This window comes from Falco cherrug, chromosome 12, assembly GCF_023634085.1.
Source record: "Falco cherrug isolate bFalChe1 chromosome 12, bFalChe1.pri, whole genome shotgun sequence".
NCBI classification, from domain to species: domain Eukaryota; kingdom Metazoa; phylum Chordata; class Aves; order Falconiformes; family Falconidae; genus Falco; species Falco cherrug.
Window position 1 is genome coordinate 8,078,557 of NC_073708.1, and position 17,782 is coordinate 8,096,338.

At 50.6% G+C, this 17,782-nt stretch overlaps 1 protein-coding gene across 3 annotated transcripts in view; it reads left to right on the plus strand.

Annotated features, from left to right (window-relative positions):
• Positions 1–17,782, plus strand: part of PBX1 (PBX homeobox 1) — a 133,822-nt gene that overhangs the window by 101,307 nt on the left and 14,733 nt on the right. For all 3 annotated transcript variants that reach the window (XM_055724715.1, XM_055724717.1, XM_055724716.1), the window contains 4 exons: positions 4,555–4,799; positions 7,663–7,853; positions 8,797–8,932; positions 12,639–12,798. In XM_055724715.1, coding sequence (XP_055580690.1) covers positions 4,555–4,799; positions 7,663–7,853; positions 8,797–8,932; positions 12,639–12,798 — 732 coding nt within the window. The remainder of the gene's footprint in view (positions 1–4,554; positions 4,800–7,662; positions 7,854–8,796; positions 8,933–12,638; positions 12,799–17,782) is intronic.

Genomic DNA, 17,782 nt, shown 5'->3' on the forward strand with positions numbered 1-17,782 from the left:
AAGTCCTGGCCAGCACCTAGCTGGGAATGGGTGTGCACGCATTCAGCAGCACCCAAGGGGGGAGACATGAGGATAAGAAATGGTGGAAATGCTGTACCACTGCAGCCTCCGTCCCCTTGTGAGTGGATATATCCCATGCTGGGAGTCTGGCCAGGACAGGGCCCTGCTTCCCACGTCTCCTCAGCTTGAGGACAGTGATGGCAGTAGGATAAATTGACCTTTCTGGGAGAAAGGTAGAGCCTGGAGGTCTGAGCATCCTTTTTTGTTGTGACTGCTGAGCTACAGTCTCCTGCTAAGCTGCTGCCATCACCCCCGTCACGTTTGATTGCCTTCATGATGTCATGCTGCCTCTGTTGCCTACGCACCTCTCTGGTCTGGAGCGTTTGGAAGGGGTGGAGAGCAGAGAGTTGCTAAGCTGAAACATTTTGGGGTAGCTTTGGAGAAGAGAGGTGGCTGTGTGCTTGCCTGCTGTGCTGAGCTGGCTTCTCAGGTCCCTTTGGAAAAATGCTCCCAGGAAAATGGAGTAAGTAAGGGAGCGGATGGTGGTGTGGAGGACCAGGAGCCTGATACCTACCTCCGGATTTCTTAGGTGTCTTCACAGCTCCAGGCCGTCCTCAGGGCACAGTCTGTTCTGAAGGCGTATGCCAGCACCGTGTCTGGCAAGGGCTGTGTCTCCTGGCCCTTGTCCCCCCCGGCTGTACATCAGGCTGGTGGCTGCCCCAGCACATGGGGACAACGGACACAGATACTGTGGTGTGGGGTGCTGGCTGCCCATCTTACGGGAGCATGGAGCTGGTTTCTCTGCAGGTGCTTCCCCAGGTTGGTGGGGGACATCTTGGAGCATGTGAAAGCTTTGGAGACTCAATGCAGTTTCCATTCCATGTCCCTAAATTGTGGGACAGGCAAGGAGCCAGGGAGCTATTTTCAGCTTGATCTTCTTGCCTGATTCTCTGAGGCCAGTCCTGCCACCACCTCCCCATGTCCTGCACCACAGCCATGCCACCGAGCCAGCCCAGGCCTGAGACTTGGACAATGTCCCCTGCATACTGTGGCAGTGATACCTTCCTCAAGAGGGTGAAGGAGCGAGAGTGTGAGCCAAGAGCCATTTCCCGGTTGCTGGAATGGGCCCCTGTGACCCTGGTGGTATCCATGACCAGACCACAGGCTGGCGGCTCGGTGGTCCGCTGCTGGTGATGGTGACCCTGCCAACAGCCGTGCTCCTTGGTTCCCCTCCCATGGTCAAGCCAGCAGCGTTTGCAGTGGTGCAGGAGGGGACAAGGCACATGGCTTGGCTTTGCTTTTAAAATACATCCATAGGAAAAAAAATAATATATATCTCTCTATCTTTGCATGTGTGCATCTATACGTTTATCTATAAAAACGCATTTTGGGGCAGTGGGGGACCGCGGCGAGGGCTGAGCACCCTCTAGCGACGTTTGCTGCGGCTCCAGGAGCTGCCGAGCCAGCAGGAAAGCGGCCAAGGACAGAAAGTCTCGCATGAATTTTCCTCCCCCCGGCTGCCAGCCGCTATCTTTCTTTTTGTTCTTCCTTTTTTTCCTTTTCTTCCCCCCTCTCCTCCATCAGGAGCAGCAAATGGTGGGTCCTGGGGATGCCAGTGCAGGGGCGGGAGCATGCCTGCAGCCCCTCAGCTCCGGCTTGCTGCCGGACCGCTGAGGATCATTCTGCTTAATTTATTTTATTTTAATTTGGTGGGAAAGCCAGCAGCCTGGGGAGAGCGGGGGCCTTTCACGATCGGCCACCCAGGCCCTGCGGGTCGGGTGTAGTGGCTCACCCCGCGCCCCCCCGGCTGGCAGAGCAGGGGTCGCATCCTGCCACAGGGGGTATTTGGGAGGGTCAGTGCTGCTGGGGAGCCCAGCACCCCGGGCATTCTGGCAGGAGGTGTGTTGGAGCTGGGGACGGCACTGGGAAGATAAAAAAGGAGCTTTTAAATAATCATTTTGTCTTCTCCTCAGCTGAGCACAGCCTTCCAGGGATAAATAGGCAGCATCAGTTCTGCTCAGACACATTGGCCTTTCCATTTATTTACTGCCCAGCGTTACTGGGAGCCAGCACCCCAACCCAGACCATCCCCAATGGTCCCCAGCCGGGCTGGGGTCTCTGCTGCGGGGACAGGTGCCGGGGGGGCTCTGGGTGCACACCCCCACGGGTACTGGTCTGTGTGTGTTGCACGGTAATAAAGCTCAGGGGTTATACAGTGCTTTTCATCAGGAAGCAGCTCTCTAAACATAAACTAATTAATCACTCATGCCTACCTGTCAGGTCAATGATTCCTGAGATTTTTAATCTAAAAATATTTCCCTTTTGAAATACAGATGCACCTGTTTGGGCGATTCCGCTTTTGATTTGTTTATTTGGGGTTTTTTGTTTGATTGTTGGGTTTTTTTTAAATCTGTGTTGCTTTCCATTTATATTTGGGCTTTTGATGTGCTTTAATGTAGCAAATTTTTTCTTTTTTCTTTTTTCTTTTTTTTTTTTTTGTCCTGGAAGAATAGGAATTTATTCTCTCTTTTTTTTTTTTTTTTTTTCCATAGCAAGTTTATGTCCTCCCTGTAGCCCGGCCCCTTTCCTCTTCTTCTTTTAAGGAATTTGGCTATTTTTATCTCTTGTTTCAGTTTGCAGTCCGAAGACCCCAAACCATTTTCTTGATGAAAGCTGACCTCTCCTCTCGGATTTATTCATCGGCAAAGCGTGTAGCTGGGTGCTGGCGGTGGGGGGAGATGCTGGTCCTGTCTCCTCAGGGCTCGGCAACTGGCACCCGGCTCCAGATTTGGCACTCTGCCCCCATCCCTCTGTATAGAAATGATCCACCCTAGCGTGGAATTATTTATTATTAGCTCATCTTATTGGCATATTTACTGTTGTTGGGCTTTTTTCTGTCTTGCTTTCCTCCTGACCTTCCCACCTTTGTTGACAGCAAATGTTTTAATTACAGAAATGCCAGTAGATGCTAGAGTCCTGAAAGTTATTATTTCCATAGAGTTTGAGGCTTTTTAAAAAAGCTCTTTTTAGTGTTACCCAAACCTCAACAGGGCCTTTTAACTTTCATTTTATACTGATAATAGCTGTATCTTTAACTTATTTCAGAGTGAGGAAGACCATACTCGGTCTTTGCCCGGGTTTTTTAGCTGCCCTGGTTTTACTTTCCTTATTGCAAATTGATTTTAGACTTTGTTTGGTTTTTGTTTTTTAAATGACAGGGAAAATCACTTGCTCTTGTTTGTGCTGCAGATTCAGGGGGTCAAATTCATCTTGGTGTAAGTGGGCACAGCTTTATTAAAATCCACGCAACGTTACCCAGCTCTGGATGTGCGTGTGCGTGAGCGTGTGCTTGGGGGGTGTGTGTGCATGTTTACAAAATGCATTGAGCTCCTGTGCTGGATGAGATGGGGAAATACGATTGATTTCTCTTAGGAAATGCCTTTTTTGTTTGCTCACCAAGGATTTATTTTATTTATTTCGCAGCTGCACACACCTGTGCTTGTGTGCATGCGGAAATCTCAGGTTATGCTTCTGTTTTCAAACACAGGCCGTGCAGGGATGCGCGGGGGACACGTGGGGGACACGTGGGGGACTGCCATCCTTCAGACCTGGGCCATCCCAAGCGGTCGGGATGCTCACATGTGGTTTTTCCAGGGAAGTCCTCGCAAGAGAAGGACTTCTACTCAAGCAGTAATTGAGGTGGAGAGTACAAAGAGGGGAAGAGAATCCTATCCTTGGAAACTTGCTCCAGGAGGATTCATTTATCTGTTCCCCTTTTCTTAGCATGGTTTACACTTTACTGGAACAACTGGATTCTAAAAAAAAAAAAACACAACAAAGGTGTTTTCCGAAGAGTAAAATTATATTTCTTACCGGGTTTTTTTTGGTTTTTTTTCCACTGCGTGGTTAAAAGCATGGCCTCACAAGCCCTCTCCGTCTGCATTTAAAGATGGGGAAACTGAGGTACAGTCAGGCCTAGGCTCTGTGCGTCTTCCTCCGCTGTCTGGGGTTGAGGGCTGATGCAAATGGTGCAGGATCGGGCTGTAAATGGCATGCTAGGTGACACAGGAGGACCCCTGGGTGAGCTGAGGTCTGGGCTAGAGACCCCCACCTTCCCATTCCGTGCTTGAGTTGGGATATGGTCCCTATCACTTCTGGCACCAAGAACGGGTACATGTATTTTGGTTTTTGGTTGGTGTGGCTACCAGTTTTGCTGCGCATTCGAGCACAAAGCTTGGTTTTCTGGGTTAGCTCTGCAGTGAGCTCTCTGCCGGTTCTGCCCTACTTCTTCCCTGCAGGAAGGAGGGAAGAGGCCAGGAGGGGAGTGGGGAGCTGGAGTGGTCCCCGTCGCCGCTGCTGGGCTGGAGAGCCGAGGAGCTGCGCTTGGTGACAGGCGTTGGGGCACCAGGGTACAGACTGCCTGCTGGGGTACCCAGCAAGGAAGAAAAGCCCCGTTGGTGGGAACTGAGCATCCCCTTTGGCTGAGCATCCCCTTTCCCGAGTTAAGCCCTGGGCGCAACTCAAGCTTTGCTCTCCCTTTTGTGTCTCCTGCAGTGCTGAGCATCCGGGGGGCGCAGGAAGAGGAGCCCACGGACCCCCAGCTGATGCGGTTAGACAACATGCTCCTGGCCGAGGGGGTAGCAGGCCCTGAAAAAGGAGGTGGCTCGGCTGCCGCTGCTGCTGCTGCTGCTGCCTCGGGAGGAGCCGGCTCCGACAACTCGGTGGAGCACTCCGACTACAGAGCCAAACTCTCCCAGATCCGGCAGATCTACCACACGGAGCTGGAGAAGTACGAGCAGGTAACAGGCTCCTTCGCGGCGGAAGGCAGGGGTGCTGGTGGTGGTGGGATGGTGGGAGCAGGAGCCGGAGCAGCCAGAAGTGCCGGCACGGTGGTGCGGATGTGCACAGCCTGGATCGCTACTGACATCTATTGTTAGGAGCACACAGGCAAATGCAAACTGTTGCTTGATATTGGAGTGAAAACATGCTTTTTTAGGGTTGGGAGGGTTGGGTGGTTGTGCTGGGATGTGGCATGAGAATAGGCTCGGCACCGGTTGCCCCTTTGATTTTAGCTTTTCACTCCGCCCCTAGTACCTTGCCAAAAATTGGCCCTGTGAAGGGGGTGTCCTCTTCAGGGTGCTGGCCTCGGCGCAGGCAGTTTTCCAAGCAAGGCTTGAATCAAAATCTTCCTTGAATATTTCTTCTGCTTCAAAAGTTCTTTTTAAAAAAAAAAAAAAAAAAAGTTCTTGTGGAAAATTATTCTTAAAAAAACCCCAGCTATTTGGGTCATGAATGCAGCTATTGGTAACACTGACAATTGCATGAAAAGCTTCACAGGCCAATGATCAAAACTGGTTTCTTTCAAATGCTTCCAGATGTTTTGCAGACCTCTCTTTGCTGCTGCATGGCTTGCCTTGTGCTGAGTGTGGTTTCTACCCCAAGGTTGTGGTTTATGCAGTGCAAGCGAGGAAGCATCCCTCCTTTTTGGGTGCAGGGCAGGCTCCGCGGCCAAGGGCCAGGCAGGGTTCCAGGTCTGGTTTAACGCCATCTCTGCCGATGTGACAGGGCTATGAGCGGCCACTGGGGCTGGGGGCTGTATGGGCGAACCAGCCCAGCCCCCATTTTACCTGGCTGACTGGGTGCATGGTGGCACTGGAAGATCTCATCCTTCAGGAGCCGCGTTGCCAAGCTGAGGCTGCTGGTTGCCATCTTCAGACCTACACGCCTGGGTTGGAGCTGGAGTCAGTGTGGCCAGGCCAGACAGGGCTCTGGTGTTGGAGAAGCCAAGTGTGGTCACACCATGGAAGGCATTTTGGCAGAGCATTAGAGGAGGAGGCAGTGGCAGGGCTCAGGGAGCAGGCTGGGGGTAAGTTGGATGACCTTTGGTGGCTGTCACAGCCTTGCTGCCACTCCCTCGAGGCACGGAGACAGGGTGGTGTGGTGTGAGGGAGCCTCAGACATCTCATGTGGGTAGGAGTGGAGAGCACGTCAGGGCTCATCTTTCAGCCTCCAGGCTGAAGAAGGAGAGAGAGACCCTCTGTCCTCTGCCACCCGGGTCCAAGGAGAGACCCTTGGCACAGCCAAGGACAGGCTTCAGGGAAGGACCTTCTGCTCCTTCCTCCCCTTGGGCAGGAGGTTTGTTTCTTTGCATTTTTGATTCTGTTTCTGCATCAATTTTGCTCCCCAAAGGGGCACCCAAGTGGGAGAAGCCTTTACCCCAGCCCCATGGGGTGAGATGGGCCACATCTTTCCTCCTCGCAGCCCACCGACAGGATTAGTTTTGCCACTGAGTTCCTTTGCAGCTGGCTGTGCCGGTCCACATCTCTGGTATCATCACCCGCAGCCCTGCAAAGCCAGGGTTCAGGGCCACCGAACCTCCGTCCCCCTCCCCAGTCCCACAGTTGGTGGCTGGGGGAGCTCAGCGCCTGGCGTCTCACAGCATCTGCCTGCTGCTGTGACAGCACAGCGCTCATCGGCAATTTTGCCTTTAATGCTTTTTATTTCACGCCAAGAGGAGATGAGCTGAAATTGCTCGGGCATCTGGGAGCAGAGGCGGCCGGCTGAGAGCTTTCGTAGCTGGCGCTCACCCCGGGAGATGGGAGCTGTCAGCTGGCGCTGGTGACGGGCAATTGGAGGGGCTCTGCTGGCCTCGGGGATGTCTCCTTGTTGGGTCTGAGCTGCGGGTGGGAATTCAGCTTGGAAGGGTGGGGTGGGAGATAGTAAGTCAAGCCCATGTCGCCAGTCCACAAAAATCAGTGTTTCTTGCCCCTGCTTTTTTCCCCATCATGGAGTGGGAGCTGCGGATGCTGTCCCCAGAGCAGCTGCCTGTGCCCCAGCAGCACCGAAGGCGTCTCGAGCCATCGGTATCTGACCGCTGCTCTCAACCTGGTTTTCGGGGCTTGGTTCTGGGAATCAGAGGGTCCTGTCATGGGGGTGGAGAAGAGGGCGATGAAGTGGCCTTCATCCAGCCTCAAAATCCCTCCCTTGTCCCCCTGACTCCTCTTACGGCCCTATCCTCACAGCACAGCGTGGGGACAGCACGAGCGGCCAGGCAGTGCTGTGCCAGCAGCAAAGTAATTGGGATGGTTACCTGGTTGTCCTTACTTGTCAGGGCTCCTGCCTCACTCAGGTTTTAATTATTATCGTTATTTCTGTCTTACCTGATGTGCTGAGGGCACGGAGCGGGGCCGCGTCTCTCTGGGAGCTGCTCCTATGAAGCACAAGGGGCTCTGCAGGATATGTGGTGCTGGGGTCCGGCTGGGGCAGTGGGAGGAGGGACAGTGGGTCAAAAGGTTCATGGTCCTCCTTAGACCTCCACCAGTCACATCCAGAAAAACAGTGGCTGGGACTTCTTCATGCTTAACTTGAGTCCTAAAGCTTCAGCTGCCCCAGCTCCATCCATGATTCCTGAGAGCGAAGAAATTGGCTCCTGCCTTTCTCAGCGTACTTTTGGGGAGTCTCTCAAGTTCTCTGCTTGGCAGACGAGAGAAATTTACATCTCCCTGGAGAGCCAGCACATTCTTGCTCTGGGTCTGCTCTGAAAGCCCCAGCCATTGAGGCCTCCACTTGCGTCTCCTTCCTTCAGCAGCATTGCCTCCATCCTTGACGCCCTCGAATGACCTTCCGATCCTGGGGTTTCTTTTGCTTTTCTTGCCATCCCAGGCATGCAACGAATTCACCACCCATGTGATGAACCTGCTGCGTGAGCAGAGCCGGACCCGACCTATCTCGCCGAAGGAGATAGAGCGGATGGTGAGCATCATCCACCGCAAGTTCAGCTCCATCCAGATGCAGTTGAAGCAAAGCACGTGTGAAGCCGTAATGATCTTGCGCTCCCGATTTCTGGATGCACGGTGAGTTCACCCCACCAAACCTTTCTCCCCACATGCTGTGCAATGTTGTTCAGGCCTGGGAGAGCTGTTTTGAGGTTCTAGAGTGAATTCAGGTCCATCTGAGGGGCCATGCCTCTTGGTCTTGAGCCACAGAGGCTATTTACCTTCCTTATCCTTTAGCTGTCTGTGGCTCAGCAGGGTAGGGGACAGCAATTCAAGACATCCAGCCTTTGTCTCAGGGAGGCTCCCAGCTGTACCTTGAGAATTGCACATTCTGTTTTTTTCTGTGGCAGAAGGAAATTCTGTGACTTGTTGCAGCAAACCTCTGTGGTGAAAATGGGCACTTCAGTTAGGGCTGAAAGCTAATCTGCCAGCCCATCGTGCCCCCTCTAGGTTCCTGTTCTTTTCCTTCTGTTTCCGTTGTCCCAGATTATTGATCTGCTGCAGAATTCTTCCACTGCCCAAGCTGGTTACGTGCAGCCGGTGGCTTGGCCTGCAGTTTGGGACTGGGAGGAGAGGCAGCCACACTGGGGGTACGAGGAAAGAGGTAGCAGATGTAACATGCAGCTGTAAATGGAACAGGCTTCCCCAAGGATATATCCAGCGCTGTTTTCTCAGCATGGAGCTTTGCAGAGTAGCAGTGATGGTTTTGGCCAGGGTAGCCAGGTGTTGGGAGTCACCTTCCCAGGTGGAGGAGCTGGGTGCCAACTTCAAGGCTCTTCTGGGAGCTGGAGGATACAGTGACAATTTGCTTTGGAAGGTGCCGAGAGAGGAGTCACCAGCAAGGTGCAGATGAGAAGCTTCCAGGCCATGAATCTGTTGCACTCCATGCTCCCAGGAGCAGGGGAAGGAGGGAGAGAAGTGGGGGAAATCAGGGTATCTAAAATTGCATTCCTATTTCTGAATCCCTGGCACTGATTCCCTTTCCTTTTCCTTCTATTTCCCCCTCTTTCTTCATGCCAAGGCGGAAGAGACGAAACTTCAACAAGCAGGCCACGGAAATCCTGAATGAGTATTTCTATTCCCATCTCAGCAACCCTTACCCCAGTGAGGAAGCCAAAGAAGAGCTAGCCAAGAAATGTGGCATCACAGTCTCACAGGTGAGAGAGCTCAGAAATACAGCAAAGATGGCTACTAATGGGAAACCTTGGCGCGGCGAAGGGCACCCTGGACCACGGTCAAGTCAGTCATGGTGCGGTGTTGAGCATTTAATTACTAAATGAGTGTAGCGCAAGTTAGCGTTAAGTGGATGGGAGAGCAGATGGCAGACTTGCAGACTGAAGGCATGGATGGAAAAGGAGACTTTGGGAGAGGGTTTAGAAGGGATGAAGACTTCATAGAGCGATGGTTGTGTGTGCAGCCAGAGTGTTAACAGTGCAGAATGTGGTGTGAGACCCACAGAAGCAAAGTCTTCTCCTCAAGGAAACAGTGCTGAGCTGGCTTGCAAGAAGAGCTTCTTTGTGATGGAAGTCCATCAAGCCAAGGGGTGCGAAGGGAGTAGGAAGAGTTGCGCAGATTTTGCATGGTGAGGTAGAACGGACAAGATCCCGGTGGGAAGGGTTTGGGTCAGGTAGGGTTAACGGTTATAGTTTGTGCTCAAGGAGAGTGGGCTTTCTCAGGGTGATGGCTCTTTGTCATTGCTCTTGTGCTGCGGAACACGACATCTCCCTGACTTGCTTGTTCCTCAAAGAAAGGTGGTCAAGAAAAAATCGAATTATTTCCATACATTCAAGGCAGCCACATAGTTTCTGGAGTCTGTAGCTTTGACCTGGGAGCTGCTGGGGTTTGTGAGGAGTGTAGTCAGTCCTTGAAGTGTTCAGCTGTACATTGCTCGGGCCTGCCCTTCTTTATTTCCTCTCATTTTGGAGCAAGCTGTGTGATTGAAAGCCAATCTATACAGCCTCTGGTAGGCTTGTCCTCATGTGAGCTTAGCACTCCTTCTAGGCTCCCATTGCATTCCCCATCTTGGGCTGCTTCCCAGCCCCAGGCACATGCCTGTTCGTCGCTTGAGTAAACTGAAGACAGCAGTAGCATCTGGTGTCCTTGTGAGAGCGTGTCTGCCTTCAGCAGGAGCAACAGGATCCAAGGGTAGGTGTCGTCACCGTGTTGAACGCCTGCTGAGTGATTCCAGTTGCATCCCCTGGGTCAGAAGACCCAAACGTTGATTCTGCCCAGAGTTACCTACGAGAGATAGCACATATTGGCTGAAGTAAAACTACAGCTGTCCTGATGCTTCCCCTCTCACTTTTATTTAATTCATCTGTTCACACTTACAACTTTTCTCTCACAAAAAGAAAATGCCCAGGAGAAATCCTACACTTTTTTTGTTCGTGCTGTATCATAGTTTTTGATCAAGCTGTATCAAGGCTGCTTTGTGCCTGTCTCCAGGATCTCCCACCCTTCTTCATCCAAAGAAGGTAGAAAAACACACATCCAGGTCTCTGTTTCTGCTGAGGTGGGAACATGGGACAGCGTGAATCTGTGCAAGTCATGAGCAGAGGTGATCTGAACTCAGAAGGCTGACCAGGGTAGGTAGGCTCTTTGCTTCACAAGTTTTAAGATGGAGATTGATTGTGGTGGCCGTTTATCCTGACTTCCTTCGCTGTGGCGCTCAGAGTTCACCCACCGGCTCCAGCGTTTGAAGCCAGAAGAGCTGTTGTAGAGAGATGGCCAAGTGGGAAGATCACAAAGGAGCACGGTGTCGTTAATGAGAAAGCTGGACCGAGTGAAATGGAGGTCCTTGCAAACAGCACCTGCTCCTGGTGCCGTTGAAACGTGTGCTCCCAGATCTAGGTTGGGTGCTGTTCTGAGTCTCTGCAGGTTGTATTTTCTTTTCCCTGCTCTGCAGCAGCACAGGATTGGGTACCTGCAGTTCAGCAGCAAATAAATTGGTGGATGAAGTGACTCCTGCGTAGAAGCTGCTGAACGCTCTAGGAGCACTGCAGATAGAAAGCATCACAGGAATAAAAACATAGAGGTTTCAGTTATCAGCACCCAAGCCAAAACAATTGTTTCCCTAAGATGAGGAAAAAATCATAAGCTTCCCAGGACGAGCCTCCAGTATTGTCTTTTGTCTTCTGTGTCTTGGTGCTTGGACAGTCCATTTGGAAGGGGGAGCACTGATGTAAGCACAAAGGGAGAATGTCCTTGGAGTCCCACCAAAGAGTTTGAGCTGCTAGCTCAAGGTTGCAGCTCCAAGCAGTCCTAGGAGCGCTGGAGAGTTGCAGTGTCCTCTGGCGTTTGCCCATACTCTTCATCCTGATGAGATTTCTCAAACGAGGTTAGTAGCGGCTGGAAGTTGTCTTCTGCTTAGAGACCTGCATGTGAGAAGACATTCCTGATTCTCTGTGTTCGTGTTGTTGAAGAAGCAGCTGAGAGCTACTTCCCAAACTGTAGGTTGAATTTTCCCATGTCTCCTCTGAAATTGTTTAGTGCAACGTAGTGTCCACAAGTGAACAGGATTACCGTCAGCAGAGTACTGAGCAGGATTTGGGGAATGCTGGGTCCGTGGTGCTTTGGGAGGTACCCTGCCATTTTCCCTGGGAAGCAGTTCTGGCCAGGTACCACAGCCTGGTTTCACAGACTTTGAAGTTATGCTATCACTGTGCTGAACCTCTGACATACATACTTCAGGGTATTTATCCAGACACCTTGTCCAAAGTTGTCCAAGCGACCTTTCTGTCAAGCATTCATACTACTGATCCCAGGATATCAGCCTGACAGTCTGCAAGGACCACTGCTCAGACATCTCCTTTGAGTTTTCTGAGGTTCATCCATTGCGCTGCTGCAGACGCAGGGAAACGGCTTTTGCCAGGACTGGCATGAGCAGAGCGGCACCACTTCGTTCTGCCTTCAGGTCTGGGCCATCATTTTCAGCCGCCCTCATGACTTGTGAAGAATTTCATCCTGCTTCTTTACATTTGTTTAAAATAAACCCACTAGCCCCATTCAGCACGCACTTCTAGTCACTTAGACACATCAGGCCCATACCGGTCTCCGGGCAAACATGATGGAAACATCTCCTGCCTCTTGCCAAGGGACACACTTGTTCCCTGGGACCAAAGTTAGGCCATAGGACAAGCCCTGTGCTCCCTCTCCAGCCTTCCCCTGAAGCTCCTGGGTTAGGTAGTGGCTCACACTAAACCGTACAAAGCCGAGTTCAGCTGGAGGAAGAGCATCCACTTCTGACCTTTTGCACTGATTTCACGCAGATGGATCAAAAGCAGAGCTTCAGTGATCCCAAGGCAATTTTGTGTGTCAGCCGAGCCCGAGGAAGTTTGTTGGGTGTTCTTCCTGAAAGCCACAGCTGGCTTCCCCAAAGGGAGCAGAAGGGGCACCTGGGAGTCAGGAGATCCACCCCTGTCAAAGGGCTTCTGAGGAGGAGGCAAATAAAAAGTTCCAAAATGACACATACCTATTTTCAGATCGTGCAATTTCAGGGTCATTTGATTTTCTCAGGTTTTTTTAAACACGTCTGATGTTTTCATGGGGTGGGTCTGGCGGTTCCTGTGGAGCGTCCCCTTAAGCTTAAGGGACATCTTATCCATAGAGGAACCACAGTGGACATCTCATCCATAGAGGAACCAGATACATCCGCGCAAACCCAGCGCTCCCAAGGTGGCCCCACCACCTTTCCTGGGCTTGGTGTCACTCACGTGGGTAGAAAGTGCTACCTTCGGCGGCTAGGAAAATGGGGGGGAAAAGGAATATGTACTGCTTAACCTGAACTAATCCACCTTCCTCACCCAGCTGCGCTTGCCGGAGCCGAAACGTTAACGTCTTTGTCTTCTCTTAAACTCGCTCTAGGTATCAAACTGGTTTGGAAATAAGAGAATCCGGTACAAGAAGAACATAGGTAAATTTCAAGAGGAAGCCAATATTTATGCTGCCAAAACGGCTGTCACGGCTACCAATGTGTCAGCCCATGGAAGCCAGGCTAACTCACCCTCAACTCCCAATTCAGCTGGTTAGTTTTTGTGGTTTTTTTTTATTTTGGGTCATTAGTGTTCGTTTTTTTGTTAATTTCCCCTCCTCCCTCTAATCTCTCTCTTATTTCCTTCTTTTAGTTATTTCAGTTTTTGTTTTCTGGTTTTGGCTGGCTCACTTTTGTGGTTTTTAAAAAACAACTAAAAAGAGAGATGGGTTTGGTTTTGGGGGTTATTTTGATTGGGGGTACTTTATTTTCTTTGCTTTTTTCCCCTCTTTTTTTCTTTTCTCTCTTTTTTCTCCTCCCCTTCCCTGTTCTGTTTTTCCTTGGAAAAATGACGTGAACAGACCTTGTGACTGACGATGCCATGTTGGGGATTATATGTATGTATGGTGAACGCAAAACCAGAAAAAATGATCTGAAAAAAGTTGCTGGGATTGCTTGCACTTATGTGGGGGGAGAAAAAAGAAGTGATTAAAAAGCTGTTGCGTAATGATTTTATTTCACTGGGGCTGAAAGCATGAGTGGCCCTAATGGATAAGCCCAGCATTTCTGGGATGTCCTAACTCATGCCATTTTGGGGGTTGTTTTGGGTAGATTTTTATCCTTTGATTTTCTTTCTGTTGTGGTTACCTTTGATTGCTTATATGACAGTGTCTGGATCACCTGCAAGAGTGTGCTCTGTGTGAATTTTATTTTCCTTTTGTGTCAACGTGATCCAGGGAAATCCATGGGTAGTTCCCTTCCCTTTCCCCCCTTCCTGCCCATTTGCTGTGGTTTCCATTTGTTTGTTTTGAGGGTCAAAGGCACAGAGCACTTTGTCCAGATTTCAACTCCTCTGCTAGAGAACGATGCTTAGTTCATGCGTGGTGCCTGCCACGAGGGTGGCCGACCCAAAAACCATCCTAGGCTGTGCTCAGTTGGTTGTGCTCCACTCCCAAGAGCAATGGAAAATTGGGATTTGATTAAACGGAGGGGAAAACATTAACTTTGTGGGTGCCATGTACTTCGTTATCCACGTGAACATCTGCGTGCCTGTTTTTCTTTTTAGGGGTGGGAGGGAGAGTGGGAATGTGCCACGCTTGTGCCTTTGAGCTCAGTGTCTGCTCCTAGTACCCTTTCACTGGGGTGTGATGCTTGCTGTTACAGGTAGGCTACTAAGAGGAAAGAAACAGTGGGGGAGCAAAGGGGCTGGTGGGCAGCAGGAGAAGCTGGACATTAAGCAGACCACCAGTGGTACACCATGCAAATGCTGGTTTCTATCAGGACATGCTTCTATAGTGAGCACAACTCTGCCTGTGACAGATCAGAGGGATCAGACACCAGAAGCACCCTCAGATTGGGAGGTTTTGAGTCGAAAGTGAAGAGCCAGGGGGCAAACAAGGGGAGAAAACAGCAGCATGTGTCTGGCTGATCGTCCAAACCAGCCCTCCAGCAGGAAGGCAAAGGCAGTCTGTTACCCGCGAGCTGATGTGGTCAGGGGGGTTCATCATTCTGGGCTGGGGAGCTCGCCCACACCTTGCAGGGACTCACGTGGATGGCTTGCACAGAAGCGAGTTGTAGGTTTATGCAGTTGAGCAGTGGAGAGAAGTCCCTACACACAATCCCCTTAATTTCCAGGGGACGTGTTACTTGCTAGGGGTCTGCCTCCCAGAGCAGGGATGCAGCTTTTGGTCAGAAATACTGCTGGAGGCATCTCTCCCACCTCCTCCTCACCCAGGGCTGCCTGCTCTGGCTCAGCTGAGGAGCTCAGAAGGCTCAGGTCGATGGTTTGCAGGGACAGATGGTTTGCAGGAATTTTGTTTGATTCTTTTCTTTTTGGTTTGTTTAAAAATGTCATCCTTTCCAAGCATCTCACTCAAAGTACCTGGTCAGGTGGGGTCTCTTGATGCTAACCCCCTCTGTAGAAAAGGCTGGCGGGTAGACAGCAGAATTGCATGCGTGGGGGGAAGTGCCTACTGCCTGTGATGCTGTCCTGCAGTCTGCATCAGCTTGGACCAAAGAGACACAGCTTTTCTTCTTTTCCTCTTTCTTCGACTGCTGTCAGATCCAGAGATCTGGAATAGCCAGGGAAGAGCTTCAGCTTGCTTAAATGGGTTTGGATCTGGCTTGCGTGTAGCGGAATAGGCATTTCCCCAGTGCCTGCCCAGCTAAATAGCGCTCTGGTGCAAAGCTGTTTCTTCGCCTTCCCCACAGGCAGTAACATGGCTGTTTCAAAGATAAATTGGCCGGTACCCTGCAGTAAACAGCTAAGATAATCCCTGGATAACACTATGCTTTCAAGGAAGGACAAACAGTCTTGTTATTAAGGGGTAAGACTTGAGCTCCTGGGTCCTCTTTCTGGCTCACTTATCTGCGCTCCAGAAACATCGACCTCTTTTCACGTGCCTAATGTGGCGGCGGTGCTAAAGCAGCACATCGGTGCAAGGGGAGGTTGTGGGCCATGGAGATCCTCCTTCTGCTAGCAGCAAAGTGTTTCTAAGGTGACCCAGATCCCACCACCCTCCCTGCACGCTGCAGCAGCGGCAGAGCAGCAGGGAGGCCCCACTGTCAGCACTGCAGTAGTCTGTAGGTCAGCTTGCAGAGTGGGTTTGGATGTCCTTGTAAGTCCTCTCCTGAGAAGACAGCTGGAAGGGCCTCAGGATTTTATCTCCTGCAGTGGCATTCCTGGTTGAGATCTCCCCAGCTGAACCATGCAGATGCAACAGTTCAGTCAAGCATCCCTGCATTGTTACACTGTGGGTCAAAGGCATGTCCCGAGGACATCTGGAGTTGTGTGACCTCCCCTGCTTCAGGTTGTCCTGTAAGTGATAGCAGCAAGAAGCACGCCTGTACATGCTAGGTCTGAAATACCTGTCTGTGAAAGATTTTGAGGATGATGTCAAGGTCCATAAGCCACCCAGATGTGCTGAGTTGCCATGGGGGATGAAGAAGTGATTGAAGAGGTGAAGGACTAAGGCAGATGATGCCTCTCCTTTTACACCATGGACTTCTTTCTGTTTTCACATCATTGCTTGAGACTTCGGTGAGGAAGGAGTCTGAACAAAGGTAGGATTTGCTGGGAATTTGTAGGACCTTCCAGTTCAAATAAATTGTAGGGCATGTGGAAAGAAATAGAGCAGGCAGCGGACAGGTCACGAGATGGAAGTGGCCAGCAATGTGATCCCTGGAGGGCCGTGATGTTGGAAGAGGAGGTGGAACTGGATGCAATGGGACCTGGGACAGGAGCTAAATTCATTTCTGCTGTGGCTACGCAAGCCCATCTGTTCTCTGCATTGATGCCCGTGTTACCGGAGATCGGTGAATGGCTACAGTCAGTCAGAGAGATTGGCCACACATTGACAAGGGCAAGGATTGCATCTGTCTAGCCATCTGGCACGTTCAAAGCAGGGTCCCCCGTCCTCAGTCACCCAGGCCTGAATGTCAAACACCTTTTCATCCTGAATACACACAGTTGGGCTTTATCAGCCAGATGTTCAAATAAGCTGAGATGTCTGGCTCATTTGGGCTAACAACTCCCCATCCTCACTTTGATTGCCTGGACAATCTCAGCACAGAAACCACATGGCAAATGAAAGCTATTTCATGTGGGCAGACCCTTTTGCCAACCAGAGTCCTCTAGGGGCGCACACAGGTGATGACATCGAGTGAAATCTTCCATGCAGAGCAGCCAAAATTGTCCTGAACTGTTATTTTCCTGCTCACTCCTTTGTTTTGTAAAAGTCTTTTTGCAAAGCTGCTGATGGAAAGGATCATGTTGTCTGCAAATGTACTTCAGCAGAGACCTGATTGCTGCAACTTCTCTGCCTTCATCCCTTTGTGGCAATCACTTGTCAAGAGCACAGCGCTGGAGGGGACCCTGCTGCAGCAGAGGCTGTTCTGGTCATGGTCACACTGTCTCCAGTGTTGAATGGCAAGTGAAAAAGAACGAAAGTTCTGTTGGGTTATCCCAGACTTGTAGACCTGCTATCAGACTTGGTGGCTTTGTCCAGCTGAGGAGCTACGTGGTCCATCAAGTTCCTCCCTCGGCTTTGGCCATGGTAGAAACACCAAAAAAAAGTTACAGGGCGAGTAAATTCTGTGCTGTCAATGCATATATGTCATTGCCATTGACTTCACACAAGAGTCTCGTATACATGACCAAAGCCAGCTTAAGTGGTTCAGTGAGCTGGATCTCTGGCTCATTGGTGGCAGGTGGTATGAGGCAGGAGATGAGGATGGCTTGATTTCAGCTCCAATGAACACCATTACCATGCTTGTTTTTTCTTGATGCCATTTGATTTATCAGATACTTCAGAGAAAAGGACTTACTAGAGGTCCTGGAAAATTTGAGGTGGAAGTAGAGACTGTCACAATGTTAGAGAAGACATTAGAGAAGCTGGAGAAGAAACTTTCTGAAGGCTGGAGAAGTGGTACAAGAAATACCAACAGGCAAGCTTTTGAATTTTTTTTAATTGGGAGGCAAAACTGAAGTGGATTTTGCTCATCAGAAATGTTCGAGGTGGAAGAGATCTCTTTGGGGACATTGTTTTGATGTAGGCTTTCACCCAGTGGCAAGGTCTGATGCCATAGTGTGTTCAAACCTTTCCAGCACTCCTCCTGAAGCTGGTGATGACCTGAGAGAAACTCAGCACTAAGGAATAGTGATGGTAGGGCTTGGGTTTGGTAAGATGTCTGGATGCTGAAGGCAAACCACTGTTCCACAGTGCTACAAGTCATGAAAAGTGTTGTTTTTTCTGGTGGGTTTTTTTTTTTGGCCTACACACAATAGCATCAAGGGACTTCCATGCCAAGATCAGAGCCCTTTCCTCCTAGGTTCACAAGCTCAAAGGTGGTTGTTACCTCTCAGTTCTTAAGGAGCCCCAGGTCAAATTATGACCACTGAAGACCTTTGGTGTGTTCACAATGGAGCCTTTCGGTGGGACAGATTAAATATATGATGGAACCTTTTCTAGTGGAAGGATTTGACTTGTATTCCTGGATCTTGTCTCTGTGGAGGATACCAGAGTCTTAATTTTCAGAG